Below are 18,130 nucleotides of genomic sequence, written 5' to 3' on the forward strand. Positions count from 1 at the left end.
CCAGTGCCTTCAGAAAGTATTCATGCCCCTTCACTTTTTCCACATTTTGTTGAGTTACAGCCTTAATTTAAAATGAATTAAATTGAGATTTCTTTGTCATTGGCCTACACAGAATAACCCTTTCCTTCCAATATCTCCAGAGGATATGGCTGCCGTTTTATGGTCTCCTAACCAATCGTGCTATTGTGTGTGTTTTTTAGCGTTATTTGTAACTTATTTTGTACATAATGTTTCTGCCACCGTCTCGTATGACCGAAAATAGCTTCTAGATATCAGGACAGCGATTACTCACCTCGTACTGGAAGAAGATGTTTTTCTTTAACGAGTCAGACGTGAAGGATTTACTTCAGACACCCGACAAGGCCCACATCCCCATCATTGGCAGGAGAAAGAGATGGAGATATAGGGATGTAGGTCGGGGTGCCTTGTAAGGATTCGACAACGAGTGGGTAATCTGCCTTTACCATCAGTCCTATTAGCCAACGTACAATCATTGGATAACAAAATAGACAAGCTACGATCACAAAAACCCTACCAACGGGACATTACAGAATGTAATATCTTATGTTTCACTGAGTCGTGGCTGAACGATGACATGAATAACATACAGCTGGCAGGGTTTAAGCTGCATCAGCATCGTAAGACAAGGAGTGGCGGTCTGTGTATGTTTGTAAACAACAGCTGGTGCACAAAATCTGCTCGCCTGAGGTAGAGTATCTCATGATAAGCTGTAGACCACACTATTTACCAAGAGAGTTTTCATCCATATTTTTTGTAGCTGTCTATTTACCACCACAAACCGATGCTGGCAATAAAACCTCCCTCAAAGAGCTATATAAGGCCATAAGCAAACAGGAAAACGCTCATCGTGAGGCGGCGCTCCTAGTGGCCGGGGACTTTAATGCAAGGAAACAAATTTGTTTTACCTCATTTCTACCAGCATGTTAAATGTGCAATCATAGGAAAAAAACTCTAGACCACCTTTACTCCACACACAGAGACGGTACAAAGCTCTCCCTTGCCCTCCATTTGGCAAATCTGACCATAATTGTATTGTCCTGATTTCTGCTTACACGCAAAAACTAAAGCAGGAAGCACGAGTGACTCGGTCAATAAAGAAGTGGTCACATGAAGCAGATGCTAAGCTACAGGACTGTTTTGCTAGCACAGACTGGAATATTTTCCGGGCTTCTTCCAAATCAAATCAAATCAAATCAAATTTTATTAGTCACATACACATGGTTAGCAGATGTTAATGCGAGTGTAGCGAAATGCTTGTGCTTCTAGTTCCGACAATGCAGTAATAACCAACAAGTAATCTAACCTAACAATTCCACAACTACTACCTTATACACACACAAGTGTAAAGGGATAAAGAATATGTACATAAAGATATATGAATGAGTGGTGGTACAGAACGGCATAGGCAAGATGCAGTAGATGGTATAGAGTACGGTATATACATATGAGATGAGTACTGTAGGGTATGCAAACATAAAGTGGCATAGTTTAAAGTGGCTAGTGGTACATGTATTACATAAAGATTTGACATGAAAAAGAGAGACTGGGAAAAGCAGAAGCTGAGAAAGAAATGCTGGCAAAAGACGAACACAGGTATAAATACACAGGGGATAATGGGGAAGATGGGTGACACCTGGAGGGGGGGGGGGGGAAATCACAAAGACAGGTGAAACAGATCAGGGTGTGACCCCCCCCCCCCCCCCCCCCGGGCACATACCTGGTTGTCAGCGATGAGGGCTGGGTCCAGGATGTCTCTAGTGGGGACCCAGCACCTCTCGCATTACACCTCTCGCATTACAGTCCCGCCTTACAGACAGCTCCTGGTGTTGATCCTGTATTGCCGTTCCACTGGCGACAACCCAGCTCTGCCCAGTTGCATAGGCTCGGTAAACAGTGCCTCGGCCTTCGATGACTCTTCGATGACTCTCGAGGAAGGTCGGGAAACCTCGGGTGCTCTCGACAATGGGACCGTTGGGAACTTCCGGGCTGACTCGGAGGCGAGGTGGAATCCCTGGACGTGCGAGCGAAATCGAATACCCTCTCCACCCGGCATTCCCGCAATTGCCCATCGATGCAAATGGTCAAAGCGATGAGGGAGTCAAGATCCGTGGGTAACTCCCGAGCAGGAAGCTCGTCCTTAACCTCCTCTGAGATGCCGTGGAGATGCCGTGGAGGAACATGTCGAACTGTGCTTCCTGGTTCCACACTCTCCCCGCTGCCAAAGTGCAGAAATCCACCGCATAGTCGGCCACACTGCGGGCGCCCTGCTGGAGCTGTATTTGTTTCCAGGCAGCTTCTCTCCCGGAGAACAGGGCATCAAAACCTTCCTCACCTCTCCCCCATGAACCCCTCCAGACTCATGCACATTGTTTACTAGTTTTTAACCATTGCCCCCACCCACAAGGTCTATAAACAACAACAATAAATAAGAATAAAATAAAATAGATACAAAACAAAAACATGAAGAACATAAATCAATCAACTCTAATTAGCACATGTAGGACAGTATGCAAGTGTGTGTGCATGGACTTTGCAGAAGTATTTCTCACGTGCAGCACATAGCATTTGTTTTACAGTCCTTCTTTGGGGGGCAGAATTAGCATCTCCTCCACTTGCCTGCCCCAGCTGCAGCATCAAGTGGATGAGGACAAGATTCAGCCCCCTGAACAGCTTTCACAAGTGCTGCAGAGGCTGCTGTACGGGGGAGGTGCTCCCTTCTTTGAATGTGTGGCGTTCCAAGTGCCTTTCCCAGCTGCTGCAGGAACACCCTCCTCTTGTTCCGCTTAGCAGACATCCAGGTAGGGTTGATCTTGTTCCATATCATGAAGGCATTGAATGAAGACACATCAATGATGTTAAGGAAGATGACCAGGGGCCAGCAGGCAGTCATCCTCCTGCAGCTGTAAGTTCCAATCACCTTGTAAAGGTTGTCCACGCATCCTTTGTTGTGGTTGTAGTCCAGGATGATGGCTGGCTTCCTGTCCTCATGATCACTGATCTCAGCCGTTTTGTGCAGTGTGCTCAGGAGGACCACATTCTTGTTCCTCTTTGGGAGGTAAGAAACTAGAGTGGTGGTGGGGGTGAAGGCAAACTTTAATGAGAAGGCCTCTCTTCCCCTTGTTGCGAGGAGTGCAGGGGAGAGCTCATGCTTGTTATTTCTAACTGTGCAAATCATGGGGATCTTCCTCTTCAGGAGCTGCTGGCTGAGTTCAATCAGTGTCTTTGTGGTTTTTGTGGTGTGTAAATGATGTTATTTCAAAAAGGACCCAAAGACAATCTTTGTACCCTGGTGATGTAGTGCTTTCATGGAAATATGAACAAAGGCGATGTTTCACTTTTTCTAATGTTGGGGTCACTCTAGGAAAAGTCATCAAATTTCAAGTTGAAAATATAATTTAGGGGGTTTTCTCTGCTGTTAAACATAGTGGCGGGTCATTTTTTACCCTTAAGACAACACAAGGGTTAATGTATTTGAGCCAATCAGTTGTGTTGTGACAAGGTAGCGGTGGTATACATAAGATAGTTCTATTTGGTAAAAGACCAAGTCCATATTATGGCAAGAACAGCTCAAATAAGCAAAGGGAAATGTCATTCAATCCAGAAAATTTCAAGAACTTTGAATTTTTCTTCAAGTGCAGTCACATAAACCATCAAGTGCTATGATGAAACTGGCTCTCATCAGGACCGCCACTGGAAAGGAAGACCCAGAGTTACCTCTGCTGCAGAAGATAAGTTCATTATAGTTACCAACCTCAGAAATTGCAGCCCAAATAAATGTTTCACAGAGTTCAAGTAACAGACATCTCAACATCAACTGTTCAGATGAGACTGAATGAATCAGGGCTTCATGGGCGAATTGCTGCAAAGAAACCACTACTAAAGAACACCAATAATAATAACAGACTTGCTTTGGCCAAGAAACACGAGCAATGGACATTAGAACGGTTGAAATATGTCCTTTGTTCTGATTGTTCCAAATGTAATGTTTTTGGTTCCAATCGCCATGTCTTTGTGAGACGCAGAGTAGGTGAACGGATGATTTCCACATGTGTGATTCCCACCGTGAAGCATGGAGGAGGAGGTGCGATAGTGTGGTGGTGCTTTGCTAGTGACACTGTCAGTGATTTATTTGGAATTCAAGGCACACTTAACCAGCATGGCTACCACAGCATTCTGCAGCGATATGCCATCCCACCTGGTTTGCGCTTAGTGGGACTTACACACCTCCAGGCTGTGTAAGGGCTATTCTACCAAGAAGGAGAGTGATGGAGTGCTGCACCAGATGACCTGGCCTCCACAATCCTTCGACCTGAACCAAATTGAGATGGTTTGGGATGAGTCGGACCGCAGAGTGAAGGAACAGCAGCCAACAAATGCTCAGCATATGAGGGAACTCCTTCAAGACTCTTAGAAAAGTATTCCAGGTGAAGCTGGTTGAGAGAATGCCAAGAGTGTGCAAAGCTGTCATCAAGGCAAAGGGTGGCTATTTGAACAATCTCAAATATAAAATATATTTTGATATGTTTAACACTTTTTTGGTTACTAAATTATTCCATATGTGTTATTTCATAGTGCACTGCGCACGGCCCGCCACAGGAGTCGCTGGTGCGCGATGAGACAAGGACATCCCCCTGCCGGCCAAACCCTCCCCTAACCCGGACGACACTGCGCCAATTGTGCGCTGCCCCATGGGTCTCCCGGTCACAGCCGGCTGCGACAGAGCCTGAACCCAGAATCTCTAGTGGAACAGCTAGCAATGCGATGCAGTGCCTTAGACCACTGTGCCACTCAAGAGGCCAAACAGATATTTATATCCAGTCCAGTGCCTTCAGAAAGTATTCATGCCCCTTCACTTTTTCCACATTTTGTTGAGTTACAGCCTTAATTTAAAATGAATTAAATTGAGATTTCTTTGTCATTGGCCTACACAGAATAACCCTTTCCTTCCAATATCTCCAGAGGATATGGCTGCCGTTTTATGGTCTCCTAACCAATCGTGCTATTGTGTGTGTTTTTTAGCGTTATTTGTAACTTATTTTGTACATAATGTTTCTGCCACCGTCTCGTATGACCGAAAATAGCTTCTAGATATCAGGACAGCGATTACTCACCTCGTACTGGAAGAAGATGTTTTTCTTTAACGAGTCAGACGTGAAGGATTTACTTCAGACACCCGACAAGGCCCACATCCCCATCATTGGCAGGAGAAAGAGATGGAGATATAGGGATGTAGGTCGGGGTGCCTTGTAAGGATTCGACAACGAGTGGGTAATCTGCCTTTACCATCAGTCCTATTAGCCAACGTACAATCATTGGATAACAAAATAGACAAGCTACGATCACAAAAACCCTACCAACGGGACATTACAGAATGTAATATCTTATGTTTCACTGAGTCGTGGCTGAACGATGACATGAATAACATACAGCTGGCAGGGTTTAAGCTGCATCAGCATCGTAAGACAAGGAGTGGCGGTCTGTGTATGTTTGTAAACAACAGCTGGTGCACAAAATCTGCTCGCCTGAGGTAGAGTATCTCATGATAAGCTGTAGACCACACTATTTACCAAGAGAGTTTTCATCCATATTTTTTGTAGCTGTCTATTTACCACCACAAACCGATGCTGGCAATAAAACCTCCCTCAAAGAGCTATATAAGGCCATAAGCAAACAGGAAAACGCTCATCGTGAGGCGGCGCTCCTAGTGGCCGGGGACTTTAATGCAAGGAAACAAATTTGTTTTACCTCATTTCTACCAGCATGTTAAATGTGCAATCATAGGAAAAAAACTCTAGACCACCTTTACTCCACACACAGAGACGGTACAAAGCTCTCCCTTGCCCTCCATTTGGCAAATCTGACCATAATTGTATTGTCCTGATTTCTGCTTACACGCAAAAACTAAAGCAGGAAGCACGAGTGACTCGGTCAATAAAGAAGTGGTCACATGAAGCAGATGCTAAGCTACAGGACTGTTTTGCTAGCACAGACTGGAATATTTTCCGGGCTTCTTCCAAATCAAATCAGATCAAATCAAATTTTATTAGTCACATACACATGGTTAGCAGATGTTAATGCGAGTGTAGCGAAATGCTTGTGCTTCTAGTTCCGACAATGCAGTAATAACCAACAAGTAATCTAACCTAACAATTCCACAACTACTACCTTATACACACACAAGTGTAAAGGGATAAAGAATATGTACATAAAGATATATGAATGAGTGGTGGTACAGAACGGCATAGGCAAGATGCAGTAGATGGTATAGAGTACGGTATATACATATGAGATGAGTACTGTAGGGTATGCAAACATAAAGTGGCATAGTTTAAAGTGGCTAGTGGTACATGTATTACATAAAGATGGCAAGATGCAGTAGATGATGTAGAGTACAGTATATACATATGAGATGGGTAATGTAGGGTATGTAAACATTATATTAAGTGGCATTGTTTAAAGTGGCTAGTGGTACATTTTTACATAATTTCCATCAATTCCCATTTTTAAGGTGGCTGGAGTTGAGTCAGTATGTTGGCAGCGGCCGCTAAATGTTAGTGGTGGCTGTTTAACAGTCTGATGGCCTTGAGATAGAAGCTGTTTTTCAGTCTCTCGGTCCCTGCTTTGATGCACCTGTACTGACCTCGCCTTCTGGATGATAGCGGGGTGAACAGGCAGTGGCTTGGGTGGTTGTTGTCCTTGATGATCTTTATGGCCTTCCTGTGACATCGGGTGGTGTAGGTGTCCTGGAGGGCAGGTAGTTTGCCCCCGGTGATGCGTTCTGCAGACCTCACTACCCTCTGGAGAGCCTTATGGTTGTGGGCGGAGCAGTTGCCGTACCAGGCGGTGATACAGCCCGACAGGATGCTCTCAAATGTGCATCTGTAGAAGTTTGTGAGTGCTTTTGGTGACAAGCCGAATTTCTTCAGCCTCCTGAGGTTGAAGAGGCGCTGCTGCGCCGTCTTCACGACGCTGTCTGTGTGGGTGGACCAATTCAGTTTGTCCGTGATGTGTACACCGAGGAACTTAAAACTTTTCACCTTCTCCACTACTGACCCGTCGATGTGGATAGGGGGGTGCTCCCTCTGCTGTTTCCTGAAGTCCACAATCATCTCCTTTGTTTTGTTGACGTTGAGTGTGAGGTTATTTTCCTGACACCACACTCCGAGGGCCCTCACCTCCTCCCTGTAGGCCGTCTCGTCGTTGTTGGTAATCAAGCCTACCACTGTAGTGTCATCCGCAAACTTGATGATTGAGTTGGAGGCGTGCATGGCCACGCAGTCGTGGGTGAACAGGAAGTACAGGAGAGGGCTCAGAACGCACCCTTGTGGGGCCCCAGTGTTGAGGATCAGCGGGGTGGAGATGTTGTTACCTACCCTCACCACCTGGGGGCGGCCCGTCAGGAAGTCCAGGACCCAGTTGCACAGGGCGGGGTCGAGACCCAGGGTCTCGAGCTTGATGACGAGTTTGGAGGGTACTATGGTGTTAAATGCTGAGCTGTAATCGATGAACAGCATTCTCACATGGGTATTCCTCTTGTCCAGATGGGTTAGGGCAGTGTGCAGTGTGGTTGCGATTGCGTCGTCTGTGGACCTATTGGGTCGGTAAGCAAATTGGAGTGGGTCTAGGGTGTCCGGTAGGGTGGAGGTGATATGGTCCTTGACTAGTCTCTCAAAGCACTTCATGATGACGGAAGTGAGTGCTACGGGGCGGTAGTCGTTTAGCTCAGTTACCTTAGCTTTCTTGGGAACAGGAACAATGGTGGCCCTCTTGAAGCATGTGGGAACAGCAGACTGGGATAAGGATTGATTGAATATGTCCGTAAACACACCAGCCAGCTGGTCTGCGCATGCTCTGAGGACGCGGCTGGGAATGCCGTCTGGGCCTGCAGCCTTGCGAGGGTTAACACGTTTAAATGTTTTACTCACCTCGGCTGCAGTGAAGGAGAGCCCGAAAGTTTTGGTAGGGGGCCGTGTCAGTGGCACTGTATTGTCCTCAAAGCGGGCAAAAAAGTTGTTTAGCCTGTCTGGGAGCAAGACATCCTGGTCTGCGACGGGGCTGGTTTTCTTTTTGTAATCCGTGATTGACTGTAGACCCTGCCACATACCTCTTGTGTCTGAGCTGTTGAATTGCGACTCGATTTTTTCTCTGTACTGGGACTTAGCCTGTTTGATTGCCTTGCGGAGAGAATAGCTACACTGTTTGTATTCGGTCATGCTTCCGGTCACCTTGCCCTGGTTAAAAGCAGTGGTTCGCGCTTTCAGTTTCACGCGAATGCTGCCGTCAATCCACGGTTTCTGGTTTGGGAATGTTTTAATCGTTGCTGTGGGTACGACATCGTCAATGCACTTCCTAATGAACTCGCTCACCGAATCAGCATATTCGTCAATATTGTTGTTGGACGCAATGCGGAACATATTCCAATCCGCGTGATCGAAGCAGTCTTGAAGCGTGGAATCAGATTGGTCGGACCAGCGTTGAACAGACCTGAGCGCGGGAGCTTGTTGTTTTAGTTTCTGTTTGTAGGCTGGAATCAACAAAATGGAGTCGTGGTCAGCTTTTCCGAAAGGGGGGCGGGGGAGGGCCTTATATGCGTCGCGGAAATTAGTATAACAATGATCTAGGGTTTTTCCAGCCCTGGTAGCACAATCAATATGCTGATAGAATTTAGGGAGTTTTGTTTTTAGATTAGCCTTGTTAAAATCCCCAGCTACGATGAATGCAGCCTCAGGGTGTGTGGTTTCCAGTTTACAAAGAGTCAGATAAAGTTCGTTCTGGGCCATCGATGTGTCTGCTTGGGGGGGAATATATACGGCTGTGATTATGATCGAAGAGAATTCCCTTGGTAGATAATGCGGTCGACATTTGATTGTGAGGAGTTCTAGATCAGGTGAACAGAATGACTTGAGTTCCTGTGTGTTGTTATGATGATCACACCACGTCTCGTTAATCATAAGGCATACCCCCCCGCCCCTCTTCTTACCAGAAAGATGTTTGTTTCTGTCGGCGCGATGCATGAAGAAACCAGCTGGCTGCACCGACTCCGTTAGCGTCTCTTGAGTTAGCCATGTTTCCGTGAAGCAGAGCACGTTGCAATCCCTGATGTCTCTCTGGAATGCTACCCGTGCTCGGATTTCATCAACCTTATTGTCAAGAGACTGGACATTGGCGAGTAGTATGCTAGGGAGTGGAGCGCGATGTGCCCGTCTCCGAAGCCTGACCAAGAGACCGCTACGTTTGCCCCTTTTACGGCGTCGCATAGGGTCCCCGGCTGGGATCAGATCCATTGTATTGGGTGGAAGGCAAAACACTGGATCCGTTTCGGGAAAGTCATATTCCTGGTTATAACGATGGTGAGTTGACGTTAATCGTATATTCAGTAGTTCCTCCCGACTGTATGTAATGAAACCTAAGATTACCTGGGGTACCGATGTAAGAAATAACACATAAAAAAACAAAATACTGCATATTTTCCAAGGAACGCGAAGCGAGGCGGCCATCTCGGTCGGCGCCATCTTTGAACAATGACCAGTGGAATGGAGTTGGACTCAATGGAATTGAGGAGTACACAACATCAGTCACTGGCTTCATCAATATTTATGCTACAATAGTTTATGTGTCGGGGGGCTAGGGTCAGTCTGTTATATCTGGAGTATTTCTCCTGTCTTATCCGGTGTCCTGTGTGAATTCAAGTATGCTCTCTCTAATTCTCTCTCTCATTTTCTCTATTTCTCTCTTTCTTTCTCTCTCTAGGAGGACCTGAGCCCTAGGACCATGCTTCAGGACTACCTGGCCTGATGACTCCTTGCTTTCCCCAGTCCACCTGGCCGTGCTGCTGCTCCAGTTTCAACTGTTCTGCCTGCGGCTATGGAACCCTGACCTGTTCACTGGACGTGCTACCTATTCCAGACCTGCTGTTTTCAACTCTCTAGAGACAGCAGGAGCAGTAGAGATACTCTGAATGATTGGCTATGAAAAGCCAACTGACATTTACTCCTGAGGTCCTGACCTGTTGCACCCTCTACAACCACTGTGATTATTATTATTTGACCCTGCTGGTGATCGATGAACATTTGAACACCTTGGCCATGTTCTGTTATAATCTCCACCCGGCACAGCCAGAAGAGAACTGTCCACCCCTCATAGCCTGGTTCCTCTAGGTTTCTTCCTAGGTTCCGGCCCTTCTAGGGAGTTTTTCCTAGCCACCGTGCTTCTACAACTGCATTGCTTGCTGTTTGTGGATTTAGGCTGTGTTTCTTTACAGCACTTTGTGACATCAGCTGATATACGAAGGGCTTTATAAATACATTTGATTGATTGATTGATCAATAAGTGCATCGATGACGTCGTCCCCACAGTGACTGTACGTACATACCCCAACCAGAAACCATGGATTACAAGCAAAATCTGCACTGAGCTAAAGGGTAGAGCTGCCACTTTCAAGGAGCAGGACTCTAACCCGGGAGCTTATAAGAAATCCCTCTATGCCCTCTGACAAACCATCAAACAGGCAAAGCATCAATACAGGACTAAGATTAAATCGTACTACACCGGCTCCGATGCTTGTCGGATGTGGCAGGGCTTGCAAACTATTACAGACTACAAGGGAAGCACAGCCGCGAGCTGCCCAGTGACACGAACCTACCAGACGAGCTAAATTACTTCTATGCTCGATTCAGTCAGCTGGTTGAGAGAATGCCAAGAGTGTCCAAAGCTGTCATCAAGGCAAAGGGTGTCTACTTTGAAGAATCTAAAATATATTTTGATTTGTTTGACAATTTATTGGCTACTGCATGATTCCATATGTGTTATTTCATAGTTTTGATGTCTTCACTATTATTCTACAGTGTAGAAAATAGTAAAAATAAAGAAAAACCCTTGAATGAGTAGGTGTGTCCAAACTTTTGACTGGTACTGTATGTAAATAAGGTATTTCTGTAAGTAATGTTTTTTATTTATTTTTTATACATTTGCGAACATTTCTAATATCCTGTTTTCACTTGGTCATTATGGGGTATTGTGTGTAGATTGCTGATGATTTCTTTTATGTAATCTATTTTAGAATAAAGCTGTAACATCAAAATGTGGAAAAAGTCAAGAACTCTGAATACTTTCTGAAGGCACTGTATCTGTAAGGTCCCTCACTCAAGCATTGAATATCAAACAGAGATTCAACCATATAGACCAGGAGGTTTTCCAATGACTCGCAAAGAGGGGCGCCTATTGGTAGATATATATATTTTTTTGTCACGATCGTTGTATGAGTGAGGCCAAGGCGCAGCGTGGTATGCGTACATTCTCTTTTAATGAATGATACACTGAATCAAAAACAACAAAATCAACGAACGAAACGTGAAGCTATACAAATAGCGCAGACAGGAAACTAAACATAGACAAGATCCCACAAACACAAAAGGGAAATGGCTGCCTAATTATGATCCCCAATCAGAGACAACGATAAACAGCTGCCTCTGATTGGGATAACCCACCCAAGTCACCATCACGCCCCAAATAACACAGAGAAAAAACAGCTTACTATGTTCAGGGCGTGACATTTTTAAAGCAGACATTGGATATCCCTTTGATCACGGTGAAGTTATTAATTACATTTCAGATGGTTTATCAATACACCCACTCACTACAAATATACAGGTGTCCTTCCTAACTCAGTGGCCAGAGAAGAAAGAAACCGCTCAGGGATTTCACCATGAGGCCAATGGTGACGTTAAAACAGTTACAGACTTTAATGGCTGTGATAGGAAAAAACTGAGGATGAATCAACAACATTGTAGTTACATCAAAATGCTAACCTAATTGAGAGATTGAAAAGAAGGAAGCCTGTAAAGAATCAAAATATTCCAAAACATGCGTCCTGTTTGTAACAAGGCACTAAAGTACACTGAACAAAAATATAAAACATTACATGCATCAATTTCAAAGATTTTACTGAGTTACAGTTCATATAAGAAAATCTGTCAACTGAAATAATTTCATTCGGCCCTAATCTATGGATTTCACATGACTGGGAATACAGATATGCATCTGTTAGTCACAGATACCTTAAAAAAAGGTAGGGGTGTGGATCAGAAAACTAGTCGGTATCTGGTGTGACCACCACTTACATCATGCAGCACGACACACCTCCTTCGCATAGAGTTGATCAGGCTGTTGATTGTGGCCTTTGGGATGTTTTCCCACTCCTCTTTAATGGCTGTGCAAAGTTGCTGGATATTGGCGGGAACTGGAACATGCTGTCGTACACCTTGATCCAGAGCATTACTAACATGCTCAAAGGGTGACAAGTATAGTGAGTATGCAGACCATGGAAGATTTTTTCATTTTCAGATTCCAGGAATTGTCTACAGTTCCTTGCGACATGGGGTTGGAATTATCATGCTGAAATATGAGTTGATGGCGGCGGAGGAATGGCACAACAATGAACCTCTGGGACTTGTCACAGTATATCTGTGCAGTCAAATTGTCATCAATAAAATGCAATTGTTTTCGTTGTCCGTAGCTTATGCCTGCCCATACCATAACCCAGCCAACCGCTCGCTCACACAATGCCATACCCAGTACACAATGCCTGCCCGGTACAGTTGAAACTGTGATTTATCCTTAAAGAGAACACTTCTCAAGCGTGCCAGTGGCCATCTAAGGTGAGCATTTGCCAACTGCAGTCATGTTAAGACCCTGGTGAGGACGACGAGCACGCTGATGCACCTGTGTAATGGTCATGCTGTTAAATCAGCTTCTTGATATGCCACACCTCTCAGGTGGATGGATTAGCTTGGCAAAGGAGAAATACTCACTAACAGAAATATTTGTTTTTGTGTGTATGGAACATTTCTGAGATCTTTTATTTCAGCTCATGAAACATGGGACCAACACTTTACATGTTGCATTCATATTTTTGTTCAGTGTAACACTGCAAAACATTTGGCAAAGCAGTTCACTTTTTGTCCTGAATAGAAAGTGTCATGTTTGGGGAAAATCCAATATAACACATTACTAAGTACCACTCTGCATATTTTCAAGCATGGTGGTATCTGCATCATATTATGGGTATGCTTGTGAAGAACTGGTGAGGTTTTCAGGATAAAAAAGGAAACGGAATGGAGCTAAGTACAGGCAAAATCCTAGAAGAAAATCTGGTACAGATTGCTTTCCACCAGACACTGGGAGATAAATTTACCTTTCAGCAAGACAATTACCATAAAACACAAGGCCAAATCTACACTGGCCTTGTTTACCAAGAAGACAGTGAATGTTCCTGAGTGGCCGAGTTACAGTTTTGACTTACAGTAAATGTGCTTGAAAATCTCTGGCAAGACCTGAAAATGGTTGTCTAGCAATGATCAAATACAGAGCTTGAAGAATGTTGAAAATAATAATGGGAAAATAATCCATGTATGCAAAGCTCATAGAGACTTACCTAGAAAGACTTACATCTGTAGTCGCTGCCAAAGGTTATTCTAGCATGCATTAACGCAGGGGTGTGAATACTTACGTAAATGTAATATTTCTGTATTTCATTTTCAATAAATTTGCAAACATTTCTAAAAACATGTTTTCACTGTCATTATGGGGTAGTATCTGTAGAGGAGTGAGAAAAACATATATATAGGGGTATGAATACTTTCTGAAGGTACTGCATTTAAATGGGAACCATCACTTTTTGGATTACATTAAATAGTCATTAGCAAAACATAAAGCAGTTACACAACTATTTTGAATAAGTTGCTACTAAAGGGCCATTAGCCACAGTTCTAGAGTAAAAAAGGGGCCATGCAGGATTCTATCCTTGCAGCTTACACTTTTGAATTGTATCTGACCATTATTTTTGTTGTTGGATGAACTACCACACACTAAGATACTGACAGAACGGCAAAACCTCCAATGACATGATATGTGTCGGTCACGAAGACCTTTCTCAAGGCCATGACCAAAATGTTGGATGTTAGCAAATGTTACACAACTGTTTTGAATACTGTGCTACTAAAGGACCATTATCCAGGGAATTCGATTGGCTAAAACCTTGACTCCTCATAAAAGGAACAGTCAAATAAGGAGGGGGCAGGTTTCCAATAAGTAAATAACGCTCCATCCATTATAAAAGTGGCCACAACTCCTTCATCCTCCTCAGAGCATCCAGTGAATATTGACGATCACTTCTTGTCGTGAAGCCATCGCGATGAGGTGGAGTCCAGTTTGCTTCATGGCAGTGGCCATGCTTATCGGTCTGTGTGACGCTCAATCTGTGAAGGGACAGAAAACACTACCGACGTGGCCTTCCCAACCGCTTCCTCAGGAGCCTGCTCAACTCCTTCCTCAGACGCCTGTCCAACCCCTTCTTCAGAAGCCTGCCCAACCTCTTCCTCAGTGGACTATCCAACCCCTTCCTCAGTGGCCTGCCAAACCCCTTCCTCAGAGGCCTACCCAACCCCTTCCTCAGAGGCCTACCCAACCCCTTCCTCAGAGGCCTACCCAACCCCTTCCTCAGAGCCCTACCAAACCGCTTCCTCAGAGCTCTACCCAACCCCTTCCTCAGAGGCCTACCCAACCCCTTCCTCAGCGTCCTACCCAACACCTTCCTCAGTGGCCTGCCCAACACCTTCCTCAGTGGCCTGCCCAACCCCTTCCTCAGAGGCCCACCCAACCACTTCCTCCATGGCCTGCCCAACCCCTTCCTCAGAGGACTACCCAACCCCTTCCTCATAGGCCTACCCAACCCCTTCCTCTGTGGCCTGCCCAACCCATTCCTCCGTGGCCTACCCAACCCCTTCCTCAGAAGCCTGCCCAACCCCTTCCTCAGTGGCCTGCCCAAACCCTTCCTCAGCGGACTACCCAACCCCTTCCTCAGAGGCCTACACAACCCCTTCCACAGCGGCCTGCTCAACCCATTCCTCCGTGGCCTACCCAACCCCTTCCTCAGAAGCCTGCCCAACCCCTTCCTCAGTGGCCTGCCCAACCCCTTCCTCAGTGGCCTACCCAACCCCTTCCTCAGAAGCCTGCCCAACCCCTTCCTCAGAGGCCTGTCCAAACCCTTCCTCAGATGCCTGACCAACCCCTTCCTCAGAGGCCTGCCCAAACCCTTCCTCAGTGGCCTACCCAACCCCTTCCTCCATGGCCTACCCAACCCCTTCCTCAGAGGCCTACCCAACCCCTTCCTCAGAAGCCTGCCCAACCCCTTCCTCAGAGGCCTGCCCAAACCCTTCCTCAGTGGCCTACCCAACCCCTTCCTCAGTGGCCTGCCCAACCCCTTCCTCAGAGGCCTGCCCAAACCCTTCCTCAGATGCCTGACCAACCCCTTCCTCAGAGGCCTACCCAACCCCTTCCTCCATGGCCTACCCAACCCCTTCCTCAGAGGCCTATCCAACACCTTCCTCGGTGGACTACCCAACCCCTTCCTCAGATGCCTGCCCAACCCCTTCCTCAGATGCCTGCCCAACCCCTTCCTCGGTGGACTACCCAACCCCTTCCTCAGCGGACTACCCAACCCCTTCCTCAGATGCTTACCCAACCCCTTCCTCCGTGGCCTACCCAACCCCTTCCTCAGAGGCCTACCCAACCCCTTCCTCAGCGGACTACCCAACCCCTTCCTCAGCGGACTACCCAACCCCTTCCTCAGACGCCTGCCCAACCCCTTCCTCAGAGGCCTGCCCAACCCCTTCATCTGTGGCCTGCCCAACCCCTTCCTCAGCGGACTGCCCAACCCCTTCCTCAGATGCCTGCCCAACCCATTCCTCAGCGGACTACCCAACCCCTTCCTCAGATGCCTGGCCAACTCCTTACTCAGTGGCCTGCCAAACCCCTTTCTCAGTGGCCTGCCCAACCCCTACCTCAGAGGCCTGTCCAAACCCTTCCTCAGTTGCCTGTCCAACCCCTTCCTCAGAGGCCCGCCCAACACCTTCCCCAGAGGCCAGCCCAACCCCTTACTCAGTGGCATGTCCAAACCCTTCCCCAGAGGCCTGCCCAACCCCTTTCTCAGAAGCCAGACCAACTGCTTCCTCAGAAGCCTGCCCAACCCCTTCCTCAGTGGCATGTCCAACCCCTTCCCCAGAGGCCTGCCCAACCCCTTCCTCAGAGGCCCACCCAACCCCTTTCTCAGAAGCCTGACCAACCCATTCTTCAGAGGCCCGCCCAACCCCTTCCTCAGAGGCCCGCCCAACCCCTTCCTCAGAGGCCCACCCAACCCCTTTCTCAGAGGCCCGCCCAACCCCCTCCTCAGTGGCCTGCACAACCCCTTCCCGAGAGGTCAGCCCAACCCCTGACTCAGTGGCATGCCCAACCCGTTTATCAGAGGCCTGCCCAACCCCCTCCTCAGTGGCCCACCCAACCCCTTCCTCAGTGGCCTGCCCAACCCCTTCCTCTGTGGCATGCCCAACCCCTTCCTCACTGGCCAGCCCAACCCCTTCCTCAGTGGCCCACCCAAGCCCTTCCTCAGTTGCCCGCCCAGCCCCTTCCTCAGAGGACCGCCCAGCCCCTTCCTCAGAGGCCCGCACAGCTCCTTCCTCAGAGGCCCGCCCAACCCCATCTTCAGACTCCCGCCCAACACCGTCTTCAGACTTCCGCCCAACCCCGTCCTCAGACTCCTGCCCAACTCCTTCATCAGAAGCCTGCCCAACCACCTCAGGCGCCTAGGTTACCCACTGGCCCGATACACCAAGGCCCAAAGCAGACCTGTGATGTTGAGGGCAACGACAGGGTGCAATGTGGACTTCCTGACATCACTGGTGCCAAATGTGAGGCCATAAACTGCTGTTTCGATGGGCGTATGTGCTTCTATGGGAAAGCAGGTAGGTGTTTGACCATGCTCATTTTAATCTAGAACTCTATGGTGTAACAGTGTGATTTCATAGTTTATAGCCAGCTGGGCACATTCCAATTGGATGCAGATGACAAATGATGTAAAAGGAATAATAGCGCCATCTGCTAGCCGGTTGGGCTATACTGGTAGCAAAGTGCAGCCAGCAGCCATGTGGATGAATGGAGACAAGGTAAAAAGTGTGTTTGTCACCAGAGCAGTTTAGAAGACGTTGTGACGTATTCCCAAAAAGATACATTGATTTTGGCTAATATGTTAGTTGCCACTAATGTAACCTCTAAACTGAGTGCCCACCAAGAGAAGCACGAGATTGAACTGCACTCAACTTTCTAGAGCAGTGGTCACCAACCGGTCGATCTACAAGGCCTTACCTGTCGATCGGCAAACATTTCTGTAAAAACCCCAACGATAAAGCCTTGTGGCCATTTGATAATTGTTCAGCAGTCTTATGGCTTGCCGGTAGAAGCTGTTAAGGAGTCTTTTGGTCCTAGACTTCGGTACCGCTTGCCGTGGAGTAGCAGAGAGAACAGTCTATGACTTGGGTGACTGGATTCTTTGACAATTTTTGGGGCCTTCCTCTGACACCGCCTAGTATATAGGTCCTGGATGGCAGGAAGTTTGGCCCCATTGATGTACTGGACCATACGCACTACCCTCTGTAGCGCCCTACGGTCAGATGATGCAGAGAGTTCCCATACCAGGCCGTGATGCAATTGTTATGAGTTCAACCAGGCAGAGCTACTGTTTTTATGAGTTAATGCTTAAGTTCTTATTCAGCACTGTCCGCACTTTGTATTCAACATTTTAATAAGCCTTAAAAGGCGCGTTCTTCCTATTTCCACTCAGCGCTACAACTAGCACAGCAGCAGTAATGAATGAGTAGGAAAGCGTATCGACAGACTATTTCAGTTTCTCTGTTCATAGGAGCAACAACATGAATTTGTGCATGAGGCAGAAATAATGCATTGTGACCCGAGTTTCGCCATCAGCTGGAAGATGGTGTCCCATTTTTGTCAGTGTCACTGGAGGAAAGGGAGAGCGGAGGGATGTTGAGAGGCAGACCCTCAGTCTGCTTCTCTTTCCTTTCGCTTATACTGACCATCAGATGCAGGCACCATCAGCCCAGTAAAATAAAAACCTAATTATATAAATGTATGCTCACTCCGCTGTGCCTCACAAGTAATACAACAACGGGTCTATTACCGATGTGATCATTTAGCCTACCTCAAACGTTTTAAATGACTGAACAGCAATGCATTGGCAAGGGAATTTAAGCAAAGCCAA

At 46.9% G+C, this 18,130-nt stretch overlaps 1 protein-coding gene across 1 annotated transcript; it reads left to right on the forward strand.

Annotated features, from left to right (window-relative positions):
• The first annotated feature begins 1,751 nt into the window (after positions 1–1,751).
• On the forward strand, positions 1,752–16,292 carry LOC129862960 (uncharacterized). The gene is made up of 2 exons (XM_055935060.1): positions 1,752–2,023; positions 14,285–16,292. The coding sequence occupies exons 1-2, from the start codon at positions 1,752–1,754 to the stop codon at positions 16,290–16,292; spliced, it is 2,280 nt and encodes a 759-aa protein (XP_055791035.1).
• Positions 16,293–18,130: the final 1,838 nt, after the last annotated feature.

Source organism: Salvelinus fontinalis, chromosome 9, assembly GCF_029448725.1.
Source record: "Salvelinus fontinalis isolate EN_2023a chromosome 9, ASM2944872v1, whole genome shotgun sequence".
Classification (NCBI taxonomy): Eukaryota; Metazoa; Chordata; class Actinopteri; order Salmoniformes; family Salmonidae; genus Salvelinus; species Salvelinus fontinalis.

What these genes read in the sequence shown, in the direction of transcription:
- LOC129862960 (XM_055935060.1), top strand. Translation starts at nt 1,752, where the DNA reads ATGAGGGCTGGGTCCAGGATGTCTCTAGTGGGGACCCAGCACCTCTCG. An exon ending in CGGGCTGACTCGGAGGCGAG is followed by an intron (nt 2,024 to 14,284) that starts GTGGAATCCCTG and finishes CAATCTGTGAAG; the next exon opens with GGACAGAAAACACTACCGAC.